This window comes from Dasypus novemcinctus, chromosome 16 (assembly GCF_030445035.2).
Source record: "Dasypus novemcinctus isolate mDasNov1 chromosome 16, mDasNov1.1.hap2, whole genome shotgun sequence".
In the NCBI taxonomy this organism is placed as follows: domain Eukaryota; kingdom Metazoa; phylum Chordata; class Mammalia; order Cingulata; family Dasypodidae; genus Dasypus; species Dasypus novemcinctus.
In genome coordinates this window covers 4,699,674-4,718,504 of record NC_080688.1, presented here as the reverse complement: position 1 = coordinate 4,718,504, position 18,831 = coordinate 4,699,674, and the positions used below count along the sequence as shown (strand labels likewise).

General features: G+C 36.5%; 1 protein-coding gene across 1 annotated transcript; it reads left to right on the top strand.

The window, feature by feature from the left end:
• Positions 1-14,839: 14,839 nt before the first annotated feature.
• Positions 14,840-17,578, top strand: LOC131273637 (CCR4-NOT transcription complex subunit 7-like). The gene is given in 3 exon segments (XM_058277240.2): positions 14,840-15,648; positions 15,650-15,721; positions 17,337-17,578. Coding segments are annotated over 3 exon segments (789 nt in total). The 5' UTR covers positions 14,840-15,060; the 3' UTR covers positions 17,466-17,578.
• Positions 17,579-18,831: the final 1,253 nt, after the last annotated feature.

Genomic DNA, 18,831 nt, shown 5'->3' with positions numbered 1-18,831 from the left:
GATTTATGCTTCCTCAATATTTAGCAATAAAATCATTTTGTTAAAAAAAGCATATTACAAAGTTACAATTTTAAAAATACAGTCCTGGCACAAAGAATGATATATTCACAAATGGAATCATATTGAGAATTCAGACATAGACCTTTTCTTCTATGGCCGATTGATGCTTTGAAAGCCTGCCAAGGCACTCAGTTGGGAAAGAATACACTCTTCAAATAATGGTGGTGGGTGAACTGGCTATCCATTTGCAACGTAATGAATGAGTACCCCTGTCTCATACCATACACACAAATTAACTCAAAATGGATCAAAGCCCAAATTATAAGAAGCGGGATTATAAAATTCCTAGAAGAAAATATAGGAACCATCTTCAGGGTCCTTTGTTAGACAATGATTTCTTAGACTTTACACTGATATCACAAGCTAAGAAAAAAAAATACAAAAATGGACATCTTTTTGAAAACTTTCTAGTATCAAAGGACTTTGTCACAAAAATTAAAATACAATATACTCAATGGGAGAAAATATTTGGAAACCACCTACCTGATAAGGTTTATTATACAGAATATATAAAGAAATCAAAGAGCTAAACAATAAAGAGTAACCATTCAATTTAAAATTTAGCAAAATACTTTAATGAGGGGGGGAAACGGACTTGGCCTAGTGGATAGGGCATCTGTCTACCACATGGTAGGCCCGTGGTTCAAACCCTGGGCCTCCTTGACCCGTGTGGAGCTGGCCCATGCGCAGTGCTGATGGGCAGAAGGAGTGCCCTGCCACCCAGGGGTGTCACCCACGTAGGGGAGCCCCACGCACAAGGAGTGCACCAGTAAGGAGAGCCGCCCAGTGTGAAAGAAAGTGCAGCCTGCCCAGGAATGGTGCCGCCCACACTTCCCATGCCACTGACGACAACAGAAGCAGACAAAGAAACAAGACGCAGCAAATAGACACAGAGAACAGACAACCGCGGGGGGGGGGGAATAAATAAATAAATTTTAAAAAGAAAAAAAAAAAGACTTTAATGGATATTTTCCCCAAACCATATACAAAAAGCTAAAAAGCACATTAAATGAAGTTCAACATCACCAGTCATTTTAGTTTCCCAAAGACTACCAGAAATGGCTTGGCTTTTATAGTTGGAAATTATTAATTTATTAATTTAGCTTGTGAGGCTGAGAAAAATGTACAAATCAAGATATCAGGTGAAGCTCTCTTCCCAAAAGTCACCTGCCAGAGGTCCAGGTTTCATGACACATGGCAGGGCACAATGACAACATCTGCTGGTCACTTTCTTTTCTTCCAGAACCCATTGTCTTCAGCTTCTGGTTCCTCCAGCTTTCTCTCTGCTCCTGTGGTTTTCTCCTTCCCAGTTTTCATTGATTTCACTTTCTGGCTTTTGGGAATTTTTCTCTCAAATTCTGGAGATTCCTCTCTATACCTGTGTCTTTTTTTTTTTTTTTCCATTGTATATTCATCTAATTTTAAAGGACTCAAGTAAGAGGATTAAGACCCATCCTGAGCTCTACCTTACTGAAGTAACTTAATCAAAGTCACCCTTAATTGAAGAAATTTAATCAAAGGGACACCCCTAGAGTAGGTTCACTACTACAGGAATAGATTAATTTAAGATGAAAATTGTCCAGGGTCCACAAATTTTCAAATTACCACATTAGCTATTAAGGAAATGAATATCAAAATCACAGTGAGATATGATTTCATACACACTGGAATGATGATTCTCAATAAAACAAAAACTTGCACTTATTGGAGAGGTTACAGATAAATAATAACACCCAATCATTGATGATGAAAATGTAAAATACTGCAGTCTCCTTGGTTTTTCAAAAATTTGGAGTTCAAAACAATTTGGTTTGCCTTTGTGAAGCTAAGCATAAAATTTATCAAATAATCCAGCAATGCTGTTACTAGATTATACCCAGAGAATTGAAATCAGGGACTCAAGCAGGTAATTTTGCATCAATAATCATAAAACCTATGAATTGATAAACAAAATGTGACATTTACATGCAATGGAATATTATTCTGCCAGTAAATATAATTAATCTTGATTCATGTGGCTACATGCATGAACCTTGAGGTCATTATTTCATGTAAAAAAATCCAAGTACACAAGAAAATATATTATGTGATTTCACTCGTATGAACTAATTGTAACAAGCAAAATCATAGAGTTAGAAACTAGTACACAGTTTACTAGTGGATAGAATAGGCTTAGAGAATGAAAGTTAATGCTTAATTTGTACAGATATTCTATTTATGTTGATTTTAAAGCTTCAGTCATGGATAGTGGTGATGGTATCATATTATTGTGAATTTAATTATCAGCACTGAATTATATATGCAAATGTGGTTAAAAGGGGAAATTTTAGGTCAACTATGTTACTAGAAAAAGTTCCAAAGATAAAAACATAGGACTGTATAATACATCAAACTCTTTTATAGGCCCTGGAGTATAGGTAATAGTAGAAGTATAGGAATAATCTTTCAAGAATTATAACAAATGCATGCTATAAAAAATAGGATATTGTATGTAAACAAAATATAGCTAATGTAAACTATGGATGTTAGATAATATGCTCCTGTGTCTTTCTCTTTTTCTTTTTAATAACCTTCATCAATTTTAATGAAAGTACTACATTAATGCAAAGTGCCAAAGATAGAGGAATGTGTAGGATCCTTGTATTTTTTACAGAATATTTTTGTTAACCTACTACTTCTCTTATTAAAAAATAATAAAAATAATAATAGGACATATGTCACAGACATGTGTATTGGGTATTTTTAATGATTTAATCCATATAAATGATTTCACAGTTCCTAGAATCTACATAATCTCAATAAATGAGGGCTACTAATGTTAAAAAAAAAGTACAATTAAAAAGAGAGTGGGCATCACCATCATAAAACCATCAAGATTGAGGAATGTACAGTCAACTAAAGTAGACTTATTTTTCTTCTATTTTAGACATTATTATTCTATCAATGGAAAAAGTTTTATCATTGTACTAAAGACACCAGAGGTTCTGAAAGGAAGGAGAGGAAGAATAACTGCAATATGGGAATGTCTTCAGGACATTGGAACTGTCATGCAGATCATTATATATTTTGTTCATAACCTACAAAATTTTGCAGGACAGAGTGTAAACTATAGTCCATGGATTTTAACAGTGCTTCAATGTGTTTTCATGAGTTGTAACAAATGTACCACACTAAGGAAGGATGTTGTTAATGTGGGAAAGAGTGGGAGTTGGGGTATATGGGAATCCCTTATATTTTTTCTGTAACATTTATGTAATCTAAGCTTCTTTAAAAATACAAAAAAATAAAAATAGTACAATTATTTAAAAGGGCTATCATCAATTGTAATAAATGGTCCACACCAAGGAAAGGTGTTGGTTTTTGGGTGGTTTATGTGAATTCTGTACTTTATGCATGATTGCTGTATAAACATATAACTTACCAAATATAGAAAAAAATAATAAGAAGACTAAAAACAATTTATGGCAGTTCTTTAAATCCACCAATCATGTAATAAAAAGTAAATGTAGAGAAAGTGGGGCAATATGGAATCTGAGTGAATGCACCTCATTCTCTCTCCTGCAAAAAGTGGCTGAGTAGGGTTGGTGTCCTGCTGGACTGGGCTGTTTCAGGTGCTTGCAGGGCAGGAGGTGTCTGGATGTCAATTTAGTGGGATGGTGACAGAGGAGATTCTTGCAAGAGGTGCTGCAGGTAGCACTTCACATTTGCTGTATTTCCTCATCCTCCATTTCCTCTTTTCTGTGTGTATTGATTTTTGCCACCTACACTATCCCCTTTTCCCCCACATCTTTTTATCCTCCATAATCTACTGTTTCTCTTACATTTCACCTCCCTTTCTTTGGCCCGCAAATTGTCTGATATCATATTTCTAATACCTTTGTTCTGTTTTCTGTCCTTTATCCACTCTTGATATTATTATCTTTCTTTTATCTTTCCCACTCTCATGAAAACACTGACTTTTTAATTCATACTATATTCCTCCCCAGATTCAGTTGACTGTCTCATTATAAGTTCTCTACTTGATACTGCTATAATTGTACACAACTTACATGAGTCTAATATCCATTCTCCCAGATCTCACACTGTTGCTCTGTTAACAGTTATTACCAATACTACTTTATACTTTTTTTTTACTCATTTTGCTTCCCCTGGCCCTAATATGTTCCTTCAAAGTAAACTTAGACAGCAACAAGAAAATAGAGATAGAGAACAAAGTGACAAAGAGAAGACACAACAAATAAACAGGAACAACAACTAATTAATCCCCAAGACTAGACAAAGAAGCTAAGGAACTGATTAAACCCATCAAGATAAAATGATGAGAAGATAGCAACAGAAAACTACAAACCAAACCAATAATCAGGAAATCATAGCTGAATCCAAGGAAAAAACTAAAAAACCAGGAAGGGGAGCAGAACATTGGACAAGTAATTAAAGATCTCAAAACATATATTAGAGACCAACATAATGAAGTAAAGGAAGAGATTAGCAAGATGAAGAAAACATTTGGAGAGGAAATTGCAGACATACACAAAAAGATAACAGATATGATGGTGATGAACACCAAAGTTCAAGAAATCAAAAATACACTCTCAGCAAATAGCAGCAGATTAGAAGAGGCAGAGGAGAGAATTAGTGACCTGGAAGACAGTACATCTGAAATCAAACAGATAGTAGACCTGATCAATAAAAAGAGAGAAAAAATCCAGCTAGGATCTAGGGACCTGAATGATAATGCAAAATGCACAAACATATGTATTATAGGCATCCCAGAAGAAGGAGAGAAGGGAAGGGGGACAGAAAGGGTGTTGGAGGAAATAATGGCTGAAAACTTCCCAAATCTACTGAGAGAAATGGATGTACATGTCCAGGAAGCACAATGCACCCCAAACACTATAAATCCCAAAAGGCCCACCCCAAGACATATATTTCTCAAATAATCCAATGCTCAAGACAAAGAGAAAATTCTAAAAGCAACAAGAGAAAAGAGAACCATCACATAGAAGGGAGGCTCCATAAGATTAAGTGCTGATTCTCATCTGAAACCATGGAGGTAAGAAGGTAGTGGTATGATATAGTCAAGGAACCAAAAGAAAAAAAATTTCCAACCAAGAATACTCTACGCAGCTAAACTAGCATTCAAAAATGATGGAGAGTTCAAAATATTCACAGATGAACAGAAATTATGAGTATGCCATCAAGACATCTGCCCTTCAAGAAATACTAACGGGAGATCTGCAGGAAGAACAAAAGAGGAGAGGCAGAGTTGGAGGAGAGTGTAAGAGCAACAAAAAAGAAAAAAGAGAAGGAAAAAGCAAGCAAAAAATATGACAAACACAAGTCCAAACAAAATATGGCTAACATAAATAATTCCTTGAAAGTAATAACACTGAATGTCAATGGATTAAACACACATGTCAAAAGATTAAGACTGGGAGATTGGATAAGGAAATATGACCTATCTCTATGCTGTCTACAAGAAACACATATTAGACCCAGGGATTCATGGAGGCTGAAAGTGAATGGCTGGAAAACAAACTTACAAGCAAACAATAACCAAAAAAAGGCAGGAGAAGCTATATTAATGTCAAACAAAATAGACTTTAAATGCAAAACAATTGTGGAGAAAAAGAAGGATACTACATATTAGTCAAAGGGATAAGTCTTTCAAGAAGAATGAACAATCATAAATATTTATGTTCTAAACAAGGGTGCCTCCAAATATGTGAGGCAAACACTGGAAAAACTAAGTGAAAGAATAGGTGCCTCTACAATTATAGTGGGAGAATTTAATACACCACTATCAACTTTGGACAGAAAATCTCAAAAGAGAATCAATAAAGAAACAAAAACTTTGAACACTATATTAGAGGAGCTGGATCTAATAGACATATACATATCATTACATCTGAATATAGCAGGATATGCATTTTTCTCAAGTGCACACTGATCATTCTCCAAGATAGACCATATGCTAGGCCATAAAGAAAGGCTCAATGGATTCAGAAAGATCGAAATCATAGAAAATAATATCTCTGACCACAGTGGACTGAAACTGGAAGTCTGCAAAGGCCAGAGGGACAGATTTCACACCAAGATATGGAAACTAAACATCACACACTTAGAAAAACAGTGGGTCAAAGAGGAAATCACAAAAGAAATTAATACCTACCTTGAAACTAATGAAAATGATAACACAACATAGAAAACTTAAGGGATGCATCAAAAGTACTACTGAGAGGGAAATTTATAGCCATAAATTCATACATCAAAAAAGAAGAAAGAGCAAAAATTGAAGAACTAACTGCACATTTGGAGGAATTGGTTAAAAAAAACCAACAAAACCCACAGGAAGAAAAGAAAGAAAGAACAAAGATAAGAGCAGAACTAAATGAAATAGAAAATAAGAAAGCACTTGAAAAGATAAACAAAACCAAGAGCTGGTTCTTAGAGAAGATCAATAAAATTGACAAACCCATAGCTAGACTAACAAAGAAAAAAATAGAGAAGATGGAAATACATAAAATAATAAATGAGAAAGGAGATATCACCACTAACCCCATAGAAATAAAGACTATCATAAGACGAAACTTTGAAAAACTATTCCAACAAAAATGACAATTCAGAGGAAATGGACAAATTCCTAGAAACACATAAGCAGCCTATATTGGCGAAAGAAGAAATTGATGATCTCAACAAACCAATCACTAGTAAAGAGATAGAATCAGTCATTAAAAACCTCCCAACTAAGAAGAACCCAGGGCCAGATGGCTTCACAGGTGAATTCTACAAAACATTCCAGAAAGAACTAACACCAATCCTGCTGAAACTCTTCCAATAAATCAAAACAGAAGGAACATCACCTAACTCATTCTATGATGCTAACATTACCCTAGTACCAAAGCCAAACAAAGACACCACAAGAAAGGAAAACTACAGACCACTTTCTCTAATGAACCTAGACACAAAAATCCTCAACAAAACACTTGCTAACCTTATTCAACAACAAATTAAAAGAATCATACAACACGACCAAGTGGGATTCATTCCAGGTATGCAGGATGGTTCAACATAAGAAAATAAATCAATGTAATACACCATATAAACAGATTGACGGGAAAAAAATCACATGATTCTATCTATAGATGCAGAAAAAGCATTTGACAAAATACAGCACACTTTCTTGATAAAAACACTACAAAAGATTGGAATACAAGGAAATTTTTTGAACATGATAAAGAGTATATATGAAAAACCCACAGCAAACATCATTTGCAATGGTGAAATCCTAAAATCTTTCCCTCCAAGATCAGGAACAAGACAAGGGTGCCCACTATCACCTCTTCTATTTAACATTGTCTTAGAAGTACTTGCTCGAGCATTGAGAGAAGAACCAGATATAAAAGGCATTCAAATTGGAATGGAAGAAGTCAAAATTTCATTATTTGCAAATGACTTGATCCTATACATAGAAAACCCTGAGAGGTCTACAACAAGCTTCTAGAACTCATAAATGAGTTTAGTAAAGTTGCAGGTTATAAGATCAATGCGCAAAAACAGTAGCATTTCTGTACAGCAATAATGAGCAAGCTCAGGAGGAAATCTAGAAACAAATACCATTTACAATAGTCAATAAAAAAATCAAATACCTAGCAATAAATTTAACTAAAGATGTAAAAAACTTATACACACAGAACTACACAAGACTGTTCAAGGAAATCAAAGAAGACCTAAATAAATGGAAAAATATTCCGTGTTCATGGATAGGAAGACTAAATATTATTAAGATGTCCATCTTACCAAAACTGATCTACACATTCAATGCAATTCCAATAAGAATTAAGACATTATTCTTTAAGGAACTACAAAAACTAGCTATGAAATTTATTTGGAAAGGAAAGAGGCCCTGAATAGACAAAGACATATTGAAAAAGAAAAACAAAATTGGAGGAATCACACTACCTGACTTCAAAACATACTACAAAGCTACAGTAGTGAAAAAAGCATGGTATTGGCACAAGGAGAGACACATAGATCAGTGGAACCGAATTTAGAGTTCTGATATAGATCCTCATCTATACAGCCGTATAATATTCGATAAAGCCATCAAAACCTATCAACTGGGAGAGCATGGCTTATTCAACAAATGGTGCCTGGAGAAATGGATATCCATATGTAAAAGAATAAAGGGGATTACAATCTCACACCTTATACAAAAATCAACTCAAGATGGATCAAAGACCTAAATATGAGAACCAAGACCATAACGACTGTGGAAAGCAGTGTAGGGAAGCATATACAAGACCTTGGAAGAGGAAGTGGCTTCATGAACTTCACACCAAAAGCATGAGCAGCAAAAGAACAAATAGATAAATGGGACTTCCTCAAAATTAAAGCCTTATGCACATCAAAGGAGTTTGCCAAGAAAGTTAAAAGAGAGCCTACACAAAGGGAGAAAATATTTGGTAACCATATATTGGATAGGAGACTTATAGCCTGCATATATAAAGAACTCCTATACCTTGAAAATAAAAAGGCAAACAATCCATTTAAAAAAAGGGAAAAAGATTTAAACAAATGCTTCTCCAAAGAAGAAATACAAATGGCTAAGAAGCACATAAAAAAGTGCTCCAAATCTCTAGCTATCAGGGAAATGCAAATCAAAACTACAATGAGATACAATCTTACTCACATTAGATTGGCAGCTATGAAGAAAACAGAAGACTACAAATGCTGGAGAGGATGTGGAGGAATGGGAACACTCATCCACTGCTGGTGGGAATGCAGAAGGATCCAGCCATTCTGGAGGACAGTTTGGCAGTTTCTCAAAAAATTAGCCATAGATTTGCCATATGACTCAGCAATTCCACTGCTGGGTATATACCCAGGAGAACTGAAAACAAGGACACAAACCGATATATGCACACCAATGTTCATAGCAGCATTGTTCACTATTGCCAAAAGTTGGAATCAACCCAAAATGCCCATCCACAGATGAATGGATAAATAAAATGTAGTATATACATACAATGGAATACTACTCAGTTTAAGAATGAATACAGTACAAACACACATGATAATGTGCATGAATCTTGAGAACCTTACGTTGAGTGAAGCAAGCCAGGCATTGAAGGACACATACTACATGACCTCAATAATATGAAATAAGTAAGTCAAGCTGCCTCAGAGAGCTAGAGACTGGATTATAGGCTTAAAGGAACTGGGAGGTAGAGGAAGGATGTAAGCTGGCACCTACATCGGTGAAATCTATGTTAAGCTGGAGGTAAGTATTTGTACACAGGTGAGATAAAATGGGGGCACAGGGTTACTTTTGGGTGGGGCTTTGTGGGTTTAGGGGGGCTAGTGATGGGAGGATGGGTAATATTGCCCAAGAAATTAGGGTCAGGGTGGGACAACATACGAAAATAGGAGATTGTCAGGTATTTGGTTGAGAATATAATGCTGAGAAAACTTTTTCAAAATATAGTAAGGAAGGTTACTGTTTAAGATGCTTAAAGGGGATAATCTGATGCAGGACAGGCTCCTAGGGAATATGTGAATGCTCATTTTGCCATAGTGGGTTATGTCATTGGATAGAGACCCATATAATGAGAGTGAAGATATACCCACATCCTGGGGAGGACTGATGCCATCAAATAGAGGGAATTGTATCTCTCAAGAGAAATGGTGGCTCCCAGTACATTAGGGCGGTTGAGCATGTCAATCCCTCAACACTGTTGCAAGTATCTCTGAATATGGTCCTTCAAACAATGAAGAATGACTGTTACCGTGGGCCTTAAGTGAAGGGGAAAGAGGTATTGAATAGATGGAAACAATGTAATTGTGTGGGCAATAGAAGTGTTCCAGAAGAGTATGAAAGGATGAATATGACATGTAAAATTACACCAAAAATATATAGGGGCTGATAGGTTAAAAGGTAAATCATAATGTAAAACATAAGATAAAAAATTTAGAAAATTGTATAGTCTAAAATACAAACCTCAATGTAAACACAAATGTTACCTTTTTTGAAAGCTATTGTCCCAATGTCTGTACATCATTTTCAGTAAATGTACTATGAATATGTAAAATGATTATTGCCGTGGAAGGGAAAAGGTTTTATGTTGGATATGTGGGGGTACTGTATATTGTATATATGAATTACTGTGGTATAAAACTTCTGTGAAGATAACCTTAATAATTCGAAAAAAGAAAAGAAAAAGATTGAACGTAGACACTGAGGAAAAATGGAAGTAGTTGCCATGCCAATTTGCATACAGGGCCACACTTATTGCAGTGATGGAAGGCAAAACATCAAAAACAAAGATTTTGCATTTTTAAATTTTTTGATGCCCCAATTTATTTTTACCTTAATATTTCTAAATTAATATGTAGTAACCTTTAAACTCATCACTATGTTCAATTTTACTATTAATGGAACCTGGCAATATATTGGGCTTCACTTTTCAGGAAGTTTTGAATCACAGAGAGGTTCAACAATGGCAGGGGAGGAATACTGGTGTGAGATGTTATTGACAGGGTACACAAGTTGGCAGGGAGTTCTACAGGGCATATATCCAGGGTACATAAAATTGTTTGGATATTTTCATAGTGGATACTATTAAAAACAACAACTGAGGGAGTGCTGAGTTCCTCGCCAGGGGAGCTCTATCACAGTCCTTAAAGGAACAGCAACAATCCCCCAAGGGCAATGGCAAAGACCAGAAAAGAATGAAGGTCCAACAATGAGCCCTTGATACTAACGACTATGTTTGTGAGCCTGTGCACCTGAAATAAGAACAAGGTCTAGACCTGCAGGGTGCCTAAGAGTTACCTCCTGAGAGCCTCTGTGTTGCTCACATGTGGCCAGTCTTGAATCCAAACTCAGCATGTAAATGCATTGCCTTCTCCCCAGCATAGGACAAGACTCCCAGGGATGAGCCTCCCTGGTGCTGAGGAATTACTACCAAGTACCAGCTGATGATGTAACTAGAAAATGACCTTGAATAAAAGAGTCAACTCGGATCAGCCCAATATCTCAATCTGCATATAATACCAGGAGTTAAAAATGCTTTTTGACCTGAATCAAAGAGGGAAATGGAAAGGACAAATGAGTTTATATGGCTATGTGTCTCCAAAAAGAGCTGGGAGATTATCAGAGGGGTTGCCCTTATGCACACCTCAGCAGAATCCCAGAGACAGATATAGTAGTTTTGCAACCCCAGGTCTCTGTTCTTCTGAGGGCTACAGAGACACCCAGTTCCATGGTCATGGCAGACGGATTTCAGTGCCATGTCATTTGGCCCTACTTTGGAGTTTGTGTCTCTGTGTGATGGAGCTGTACTCAGATGTTTTCTTTGTCCACAAGCCTCTCCTGTTACTTTTACCAGAACTGTTGTTGGTGCTGGTGTTTAATATATACCCAGGGGACCTGAATCTCCGGACTGACCATGTGATAGCCAGGCCCTGAGCCTCAAAAGACTTCAGCTCCTATACTCTGGTTTGTTGAACTTACCCCGCTCAGCTACCATGAAGTTGAAGAAGGTCAACCACCACACCAGGGAGCCAAGAGTGACTACAACTGAAAGCAGGAGGATTGCATCCAGCATCCATGTGGAATCTAAGCCCTCTCTTGATATAGATGTGGAGTGGACACAACCATTCCAAGGCCCACAGGATGGAGGTATAGAGTATAGGTTAGAGTGGACTTACTGATATTCTATTCATGAACTATCGTGATTAGTAATCAAAGAAAATGTGGCAGTGGTGTGGAGAAAGTGGCCATGGTCGCTGCTGGGGGTAGTGAATGGGAGGAAGAGATGAGATGTGGGGGCATTTTTGGGACTTGGAGACATTGTATGTCCTCCCATGGCCCACTGGGTGGAATGTGGGAGAGTGTGGGCTATGATGTGGACCATTGACCATGAGGTGCAGCTCAGAGATGTATTCACCAAATGCAATTAATGTCTCATGATAATGGAGGAGATTGTTGTTATGGGGGGAGGAGTGGGGTGAGGGGGTTGGGGAGTATATGGGGACCTCATATTTTTGAATGTAATATTAAAAAAATAAAGACAAAAAAATACCAGGACAGGAGAAAAAAAAAGTAAATTTAAATAAAATTCTGCTTTTAACCAAATTAATCTAAATTTCACATCCAATGTACTGTCTTTTAGAACCAGTGGCTGCTGGGTGATGCATCTCATGTTAAAAACAGTGAACTCCATGAGAACCAGTCAATTGCTGCGCTTTATTCAGAAGCAGTACTGAGAAGATTGTGACTAAGGCACCCTGAAAGTCAGTCTATAAAATGTTTGTAGAATCTTCTGGCAGACTGTGCCCTCCAGAGTGTTTGTATCTAGGTTGGCCTTGGTGAATGGAATCCCAGTGTGTCCATGCATAGAGTCCATCCATTTGACCATGAACGCTTTGTCTATGAGCCCACTGGACAGGGACAGGTGTGGCTGTCTAAATAGGCTGACTGGTAACAATATAACAGGTCATCCTAACCATATGATTATTAAGCTCTCTCTCTAATGAGGTAACTCTTTTGTAAGCATTTAAATTGGACACATATCTTTCAAGTCTTTTGCCAATTCTAGTCTGTCAATCCTATAAGCATGAAGTCAGGCATGTTTGTTTGATATCTACTTCTCATGCTGTTTAAATGTTATAAACTGTTGAGAAATCAAAGGTGGTACTTGGCGTGAATGAATTCCAAAAGTTTTTTTTTTTTTTTAATGAATGATCCTTCACTTTTCAAAGTTAAAAATATATATGTATATATCCACATACATCTTTCCTTGGACCTCTTCATTAGCAATTTCCCAGTTACGTTCCTTTCAAGTCTCTGACCATCCAGCTAAGCCATTAACAAAAATCAATATGCCTTCAATATCTCCTCATTTGATCTTCTTTATGTCACTTTCATATGATAATAGAATGATGCTGTGCATGACTGACTTTATGGCTTGGTCAGACAGCACCCAAATCACTATAGTAAGCTCAGGTCAGATGGTCACTTGGTGGCTATGATAAACATTTGGTTATCAAATGTTCTATGGCCCAGTAGAAGACCAAAAGTTGTTTCTCAAAAGCTGAATAGTTGTCTGCAGAGGATGTATCAGATTTACTCCAGATTCCCAATGTTATTCAGCGTTTTTTACCTATAGGGACCTGTCAAATTTTCCAAATAACATTTCTGTTTGCCACCAAAATTCTGCAAACATTACTCTGCTGGATCATATGGCCTAAGTGGCAGAGTAGCTTGAATGGCATCCTGGAAGTTTTGCAGAGATTTCTCTTGCCCTGGTCCCCACTCAAAGCTACTTTTCCATAACTAACCTCTGAAGGGCTATCTCAACATTACCTGTACCACAAAATATTTAGAATACCAAAATTCTGTTCCTCTAGAACCACTCTGAGTACCAAAATCTTTATCAGAGTTCTTGAGAGAGAGAAAATCAGTAGAATGTATGTATACATATTAATGAATTTATAAGGAATTGGCTTATTGTAGTGTGGCTTGGGAATTCCTAACTATATTGGAAAGAACCTTAGATTTTGAAATATGGTAATGTTGAGGTTTAAGTCTTTGGTTTGAATTCTTTTGGGGAAAGTGACAGGCTGGAAATTCTGGTAACAGTTGATAATGATATCAAATGTAGAAATTATTCTAATCTGTGGAATCTTCAATTCTCACTCTTAAATCTTCCAAATGATTGGATGAGGCGTCCCCATTTCAGGGATGATAATCTGTGTTACATACCTCCACCTTGTTGCAGATGTAAATACTTCCACTGTAGGTACCAGGACAGTATTTTACCATACAACTAGAAACCAAAACCCAGACAACTTGACACATAAAATTAACCAACAGCATCTCTATGGACATATATATACATGTAATATTTGACAATATGTAACAGCTATCATGGTAAAAATACAACAGGAAAAGAAGGAAACAATCTGACAGGGTCATTGATGAAAAATCAACTGCAAAAATCATACTTAATAGTAGAAGAGTGCAGGCATTTGTTCTATGATGAGGAACAAGAAAAGTATATTAATGCTTCCCATTTTGATTTTAAAAATCCACATTGAATGGAAAGTAGTGTATTATATCACTTTGATTTTTATCTTATGTAAAGAAAATATTAAGGAATAAACTGAAAAGACATTAGAACTAACAAATGTATTCAGAAAGTTTGAATAACATGTGGCCAATATACAACAATTTCTTTCTAATGCTTACAATAAACAAGCCAAATATAAACTTTAGAAAATATTAATTTACGATAGGAACAAAATGAATAAGTTTAATAAATATGTACAAAACATAAGCTCTGAAAGTAATATGCTTACAAAATATCATTTAAAGAAATTGAAGAATACCAAGAAAAATGTAATAGTATGCACACCTATAGATTGGAAGGCTTAATCAAATAAGCATGACAATACTCCTCAACTTTATATATAATTTCAATGTAATTCATACCGAAACCTTAGATATTTTTTGCAGAAAATTTATAAAATGATCCTAAATTCTATATGAAAAGTCAAGGGATTCAGATAACCAAAACAATCTTGAAAAATAAAATCACATATGAAGAGGCCAAAGTTTCCAATTTCAAAAATTACTGGAAATACATAGGAATCAAAACAATGTAGGCAGAGCTACGGCGCAGCGCGGTGCGTCGCGACTCCGGCTCCGCTTTCCCGCTTGCTGGGCGAGAGGCGTCTATGGGGCGCCCGCTACCGCCGCCGTCGCCGCCGCCGCCGGGGGTGCTGTCTCTATGGCGAGGAGGAGGAGGAGGAGCGCGAGCTCCGCGACACAAGTACACAAATAAAGGATAAAGTATTTTATGAAACAAATTTCCAATCAAATATAACATTTGATGCTTGGCATCTAGACTCCCTTGTGCCCTCACTACGCCAGCAGCAACTGTAGATCATAGCCAAAGAATTTGTGAAGTTTGGGTTTGCAACCTGGATGAAGAGATGAAGAAAATTCGTCAGGTTATCCGAAAATATAATTACGTTGCTATGGACACCGAGTTTCCAGGTGTGGTTGCAAGGCCCATTGGAGAGTTCCGGAGCAATGCCGACTATCAGTACCAGCTCTTGCGGTGTAATGTGGACTTGTTAAAGATAATTCAGCTAGGACTGACATTTATGAATGAGCAAGGAGAATACCCTCCAGGGACTTCAACATGGCAGTTTAATTTTAAATTTAATTTGACGGAGGACATGTATGCCCAGGACTCCATCGAGCTACTGACAACCTCTGGTATCCAGTTTAAGAAGCACGAAGAGGAAGGAATTGAGACCCAGTACTTTGCAGAGCTTCTTATGACGTCTGGAGTCGTCCTCTGTGAAGGGGTCAAATGGTTATCATTTCACAGTGGTTATGACTTTGGCTATTTAATCAAAATTCTGACCAACTCTAACTTGCCTGAAGAAGAACTCGACTTCTTTGAGAGCCTTCGGTTGTTTTTTCCTGTTATTTATGATGTGAAGTACCTCATGAAGAGCTGCAAAAATCTCAAAGGTGGCTTGCAGGAAGTAGCCGAGCAGTTAGAGCTTGAAGCGGATAGGACCGCAGCATCAGGCAGGATCTGATTCATTGCTTACAGGAATGGCCTTTTTCAAAATGAGAGAAGTATGAAGACATCAGTGCCTTTTTCCCAGTTGGTTTTTAGGTTGAGAGAATTAAAAGCGTGATCTCTGGCCAAAGTTTCTTGGCAATAAATACCTATTAAGTGAAGATAAAATTAGAGGTACCACATAAGTCCCATTACTGTACTTGAATGCAAGTTTTCGAGGGTATCATCTTGAAATGTAGTTTAGAAGGAAATGGAATAAGTTCTCCATGGAATCAAAACCTTGAAATTTTGATGTATGTCTAGCCATATTATTTCTTAGATGAGAAAATGGAGGCCCGAGGCTGGCAACTTTTATCCAAGATCACACAGAGTAAACCCCAGTGTGGTAACTCCGGAGACCTTTCTACCACATTAGTGCCACTCCACCACGTCAAGGAATCCTGTCAGGCTTCCCCCAGCATTGCCTTCTCAGGCATTAAACTGCCGGTAAAATTAGTATTTAACCATACCATTCTTCAGTGTTCTGATTCCAAATTTGAAGGATAGAACTCATGCTTTTTTACTAAATTGAGGCTTACCAAGGGGTCTTGAATTCTAATGGAGTCAAATCGGAAGTAGTAGTTGAATTGAATTCCTATTGGGTGTACCTGCTTAAGTGCCAGAAGGCAGAGATCAGTTCCTCTAAGATGGGTCAGTTAGGGGTGAATGGAAAGTGTAATGTACCCCATTCTACTCTTAAGGTTACATAATTAGGATATGTATAAGTACATTGTGCTATAGGTAAATGTGAAAAGAAGAAAATTAGTTGTGGAAAACTAAATATTTTTTTGCTTGTAAAGTGTTTTTCTTTTTGTAAAATATTTGCTGTGGAATTCTTTTAAGTATATCCTCTCAGACATTTAAAGAGGCTCAGAATGGTTCTGAGCATTTAAAACTTTTACTCAGAATTGTATTAATAAAAACCATAATAACTGTTGCCAAGTGATACTGATTCAAAGGTGACTTGGGCTGTGTCCATTGATGACAAGTAATTATATATGTTTTGTACTTCCCAATGCTATGTTAGAGAATTAAAACAACCTTTTGGATTATGGGCTTTATGTTTTTAGATAACGCCTTCATGGTTAATTAATGGTGGATTCTCTGGCACTGATTGCTCATCTTTATTTTTCTCGACTGCTTCAAGGACACTAATTTAATGTAATTTTTTTTTGTTTTGCTGGCCAGAGCATGTTTAATGGTTTCACTATTTTAGCCAGCTTAGCCTTGCACTTAGACTGAAGGCAAGTTACGGTCCCAAACGTTTTCTTCCCCCATTGATTGGTTATTTTCATTCATTCTTACACTTGAGTGTTGTTAAACTAATGGAATAAAAGTGTTTGCTGTACTTCCATGATTACGTATTCTTGTAATACTGGTCTAAATGTTAATAGGAAAGACAAAGCATTTATACATTTTTTTCCTTTGATTTCTTTTGAGCTCTTCTCAAGGACATTAGTTTTACTTGTTGAAGTTAAATTTGTGGCTTCAAATAAACACCATAGAAAAGAGATCTCATTATTGTTAATGAATAGTCAGTACTTACATTGATAAAATATAAATTACAACTGGTACCTTTTGGTTAAAATTACCTTTTTTTTTTCTTTTTTTTTTTCCAAAATTCCTTTTTAGCTGTTCTTTGAAGATCATATTGATGATGCCAAATATTGTGGTCATTTGTATGGCCTTGGTTCTGGTTCATCCTATGTACAGAATGGCACAGGGAATGCATATGAAGAGGAAGCCAACAAGCAGTCATGACATGAAATAGCCCTTTCATTTTTATTTTATTCGAGCTTCACACATGCTTGTATATAGGTTTTATCTCTGGTTGAATCCTTTGAACAATAGACAATTCCTTTTTTTTCCTTTCATAGACCATTCTATTTTCTGCTTTTTAGTACTTAGGATGACCATTCCTATCTCAGACCTTACTAAGTAGAGAAGCATTCAGATTAAATTTGGCCTTAACATAATACACTTACTAGCAAGCGTGTGTGACAGAGAGTGGGGAAAGCTACATCATAGTGACTATTTTGATAAACTTTACCTACTTGGGGTTGGTTTGTTTTTCCCCTTTCCTAAATTAACTACTAGCACTGACTGTAATTTATTTCCCTGTTTCATGTCTCTCCCTTCCATTCTGCAGGAGTTCTAGCTATTTGAGATTGTGGACCATCAATTTTGCACTTTAGAGCATGACTCTGACTCAGATCCTCTGTTTTATCAGAAATTTTGGTTTTTCTTGCTCTTAGCTGGGAAAGTGACCATCTGCCAACTATACAGTATTTACTTGTTTTTGTCCCATGGAATATATAGCGTATGCATTGTGCAAATGGTTGATTCAGCAAGACTGACATAAAAAAGACGTAGAAACTACTGAGGAGCTAAGTAACTGCTGTTTCTGTACGTAGTGTTTAATCTTCCAAGCACATCTAGTGTCTGTCCGTTTCTAATTGGCATGTGTAGGCTGCTCTGTGACTGAAGAATTTTTCAAACCAGCTTTACACCCTTCAGGAAAAAATCTCTTGTGATTGGATTTTGAGTATCTGCCAGGAAACTGGTATCCAAGATGTTGAAGCTGCAGTTATTTTGTGGCAGCACATTTCCCTCGATCTGCTTCCTTTAATTCCATCACTGCTTACCCTTATTTTTCTCTTTTTAATTTTATAGCCATGCTTATGATGCTCTTGATTTGTTGGTTCCACAAATCAATTTCATTGAAGTCCAAAGATAGCAAATTTTAGGTATAGTTTTTATCAAATTAAATTAGAAAACAAAAATTGTGCTTTCATCATTGCTACAAAGATAAGTAATGATAGATTTGGTGCAGAACAACAAAATACTATATATATATATATATATATATATATATATATATATATATACACATATATCGTGGATAAAATTACCTGAGGAGTGTAATGCTTGTTTATTTTTTGTGTATATCTTTGCAATCTATTTTATATATATTGACAAAAGAGACTGTGAAATATTTACCATTCAGAGTATGTGACCAGACCAGAGCATGTGTGGGAAGTCTTTGGTAATCATTATCTCTACCTGAAATGATGGACTACAAGTCATGATGTGTGTTATCTACACTTCAATCAGCAATGTTAGCAAG